This window comes from Calidris pugnax, unplaced genomic scaffold, assembly GCF_001431845.1.
Source record: "Calidris pugnax isolate Ruff unplaced genomic scaffold, ASM143184v1 scaffold421, whole genome shotgun sequence".
In the NCBI taxonomy this organism is placed as follows: domain Eukaryota; kingdom Metazoa; phylum Chordata; class Aves; order Charadriiformes; family Scolopacidae; genus Calidris; species Calidris pugnax.
Window position 1 is genome coordinate 27,829 of NW_015091166.1, and position 2,628 is coordinate 30,456.

The 2,628-nt window shown below is 70.0% G+C and overlaps 1 protein-coding gene across 1 annotated transcript in view; it reads right to left on the reverse strand.

Annotated features, from left to right (window-relative positions):
• Positions 1-1,955, reverse strand: part of BAZ2A (bromodomain adjacent to zinc finger domain 2A) — a 20,244-nt gene extending 18,289 nt beyond the window's left edge. Inside the window, exons 1-3 of the mRNA XM_014959351.1 lie at positions 1,820-1,955; positions 759-1,349; positions 242-427 (exon numbers count right to left, since the gene is read on the reverse strand). Of these exons, the coding sequence (XP_014814837.1) occupies positions 242-427; positions 759-1,349; positions 1,820-1,955 (913 nt within the window). The remainder of the gene's footprint in view (positions 1-241; positions 428-758; positions 1,350-1,819) is intronic.
• Positions 1,956-2,628: the final 673 nt, after the last annotated feature.

The following is a 2,628-nucleotide window of genomic DNA, read 5'->3' on the forward strand; positions in this document are numbered from 1 at the left end:
CCGTCACCACCGCCATGGCCACCACCGCCACCCCCATTGCACCCATCACCACCACCATGGCCACCCCCACCACCCCCATCGCACCCATCACCACCACCATGGCCACCGCCACCACCACCATCGCACCCGTCACCACCCGGAGGGGACGGAGAGGGGCCTGGCACAGTTTCCCCTGGCAGCCGCCTGCCCTGCCCACCGTGCCCCCCCCCAGCCCAAACCCACGGGACGGCAGCCCCCCTACCTCTGGAGAGGGACTCGAAGGGCTCCAGCGGGTCCTCGCTGAGGATGTGGGCGTCCTCCAGCCGAGGGGCGATGGGCGACGCGTCCCCCAGGCAGTCGCTGCCGGCGCCGGGGGCAAGGACAGGCCCCTCCTGCCCGAGCGGCGCCGCGCCGGGGGCAGAGCCGTTGTAGCTGCAGATCTTCAAGTCTAAAGGGAGGAACCGACCGAGAGAGGACATTGTGGCAGGGAACGGGACGGGGACAGAGCCGGGTCCCGGCCACCCCCACCCCCAGGGCATCACCTGCCACGAGCTGCCACCATTCCCCACAGCAGGGCCGATGGCGCCCGGCCTCCCCCCTTGGCACCCAGGCCTCCCCCAGCTCCCGACCGCCCCGGGGGGACGCCGCTCTCCCGACCTGCTTTAACCAGACTCCAAGAGGCCAAACCCCGGCCAGGACACAGGGCAGACGTGCCAGGCCTCCCCGGGGACCGCGATGCCCGACTTGGGGTCCCTCACCGTCCTGCCCCGGCCTCCTACCTGGCTGGGCCTCCTCCAGCTCCATGCTGCCCACCAGCCCGCCCCCGTTCTCCGCGATGGCGGGGGGGATCTCTTTGGCAGCGGCGTCGGCATCTCCTTGGCCGGCGCCCGGCTCCTCCGGCGGGTCCGACGGCAGCGAGAAGGGCTGGGTGTCCGAGGCCAACATGGGGGAGGGCTGGGAGGCCGTGTAGAAGCCGGCCGGCCCGTTCTGCATCAGCTCGAAGCTCTGGTCGTGGAAGGAGTCGTACAGCTCCTGCGAGTCGAAATTCAGCCCCATGGGGCCGGGGTTGCCGTTGCCCCAGAATTCCTGCCCGGCCCCCCGTAGGTTAGTGCCGTGTCCCGGGGACGCCGGCCGGGACCCCCCCCCGGCGACGCCGTTGAGGGGAAACTGTCCGAGGGTGGGGAGCGGGGGGGTGGCGGGGCTGCCGTCCTTGAGGCCACCGGTTTGGGGGTACGGCGTGTAGTCCCAGAGGCAGTCGTAGGAGCGGAGGGGCGGCGTGCCGGCGGGCGGCGAGCTGGGGGCGAAGGTCCCTGAAGTACTGGGGTGAGATACAGTAGAGAAGCCATTGACATTCATGCCCCCGTTCAGACCTGAGGAGGAGGAGACACAGCCAGGTCAGCGACGCCGCAAGGACATTTTTTGACACCCTCCCTCCCTCGCACAGACCCACCAGTGATGGACACAGGGCTCGAGGACAGAAGGATGACAGCCATTGAGCCCCCCTCTCCTGCCGGTGTCCCCCCACCCAGGCACAACCGCTGCCTGTGCCCAGACAGAGCTGAGCAGTTGCCCCCCCTGGGGCATTTCCCCACTTGGTGGAACCAGCCCCACCATGGGGCTTTGCCGGTGTGGGGCCGAGAGCCACGGGAGGCTGGGGATTAGCCCAGCGCTTGGCAGGGCTGCGCGGCATCAGCTGATCGGCCAAATCCAGGCAGAGACCCCCTTCCGCACGGCCAAGGCGAGGGTGGGCATGGGACAGACCCCCAGCAACAGCCCCGTGCACAGCGAGGTGCCACCAGCCATGGCCCCCTCTGTCCCCACGCTCTGGGGAGACACTTACTTTTCCCTTGCTGGGGGAAGCCGAGCGGGGAGCCGTGGGCGAAGGGGCTGTCCCCTGAGGCAGGCGTGGGTTTCGGTCCTGAGGCAGCGGGTGCGGAGGAAAGGCCAGTGAAGTTAAAATGGTTGTTTGTTTCCATTTCTGCAGAGGGGAGAAGAGGCAGGGGGTCAACTGCTGGCAGGGACCAGGGCTGCCAACGCAGCACCCCACACCGGGGCCCACGGGGAGGGTGAGGACCCCCCACTGCCACACCGTGGAGTCCCCAGGTCCCCAACCCAGGGCAGGGCGAGCTCCCAACCTGGAGCTCAACAGAAACATGGGGGGACTTGAATGTGAGCACTGATGGCAAAAGCCCCTCGGGACCACGGTGCCCCCTCGCCGAGCCCCCAGCGCAGCGGAGACGACGCTGCCTCTGCCAGGAGCCGGCCCAGGCCCGGGACGAGCCACCACCTGCACGAGCGGAGCTCGTCACCGCGCTCCACGTCCCCAGGGGCGGCCGTCACCGAAAAACCCCGCTGCCGCCCGCGCTCCTTCCCACATCCCACTCCAGCGCTCGGCTCCCGGGTGCCGCCATCCCGGCACAGGGCGAGACCGTGGGAGCTCCGGCAGAGCCAGAGGGGACATTTCCCCCCCAGAGCAGCTCTGTGACCCCCCCGGCGCCCGGCACATCCCAGTGCTCCCTGGGGAACACCGCGCTCCCGGCTCAGAAATGCCTCTGCGGTGACAGCCGGTGACGCCGCTGCGATGGCCCCGGGAAGAGGGGCCCTGAGCCCTGTCCCCCCCCCCCCCCCCACCCCGGGGGCCGCCGCTCG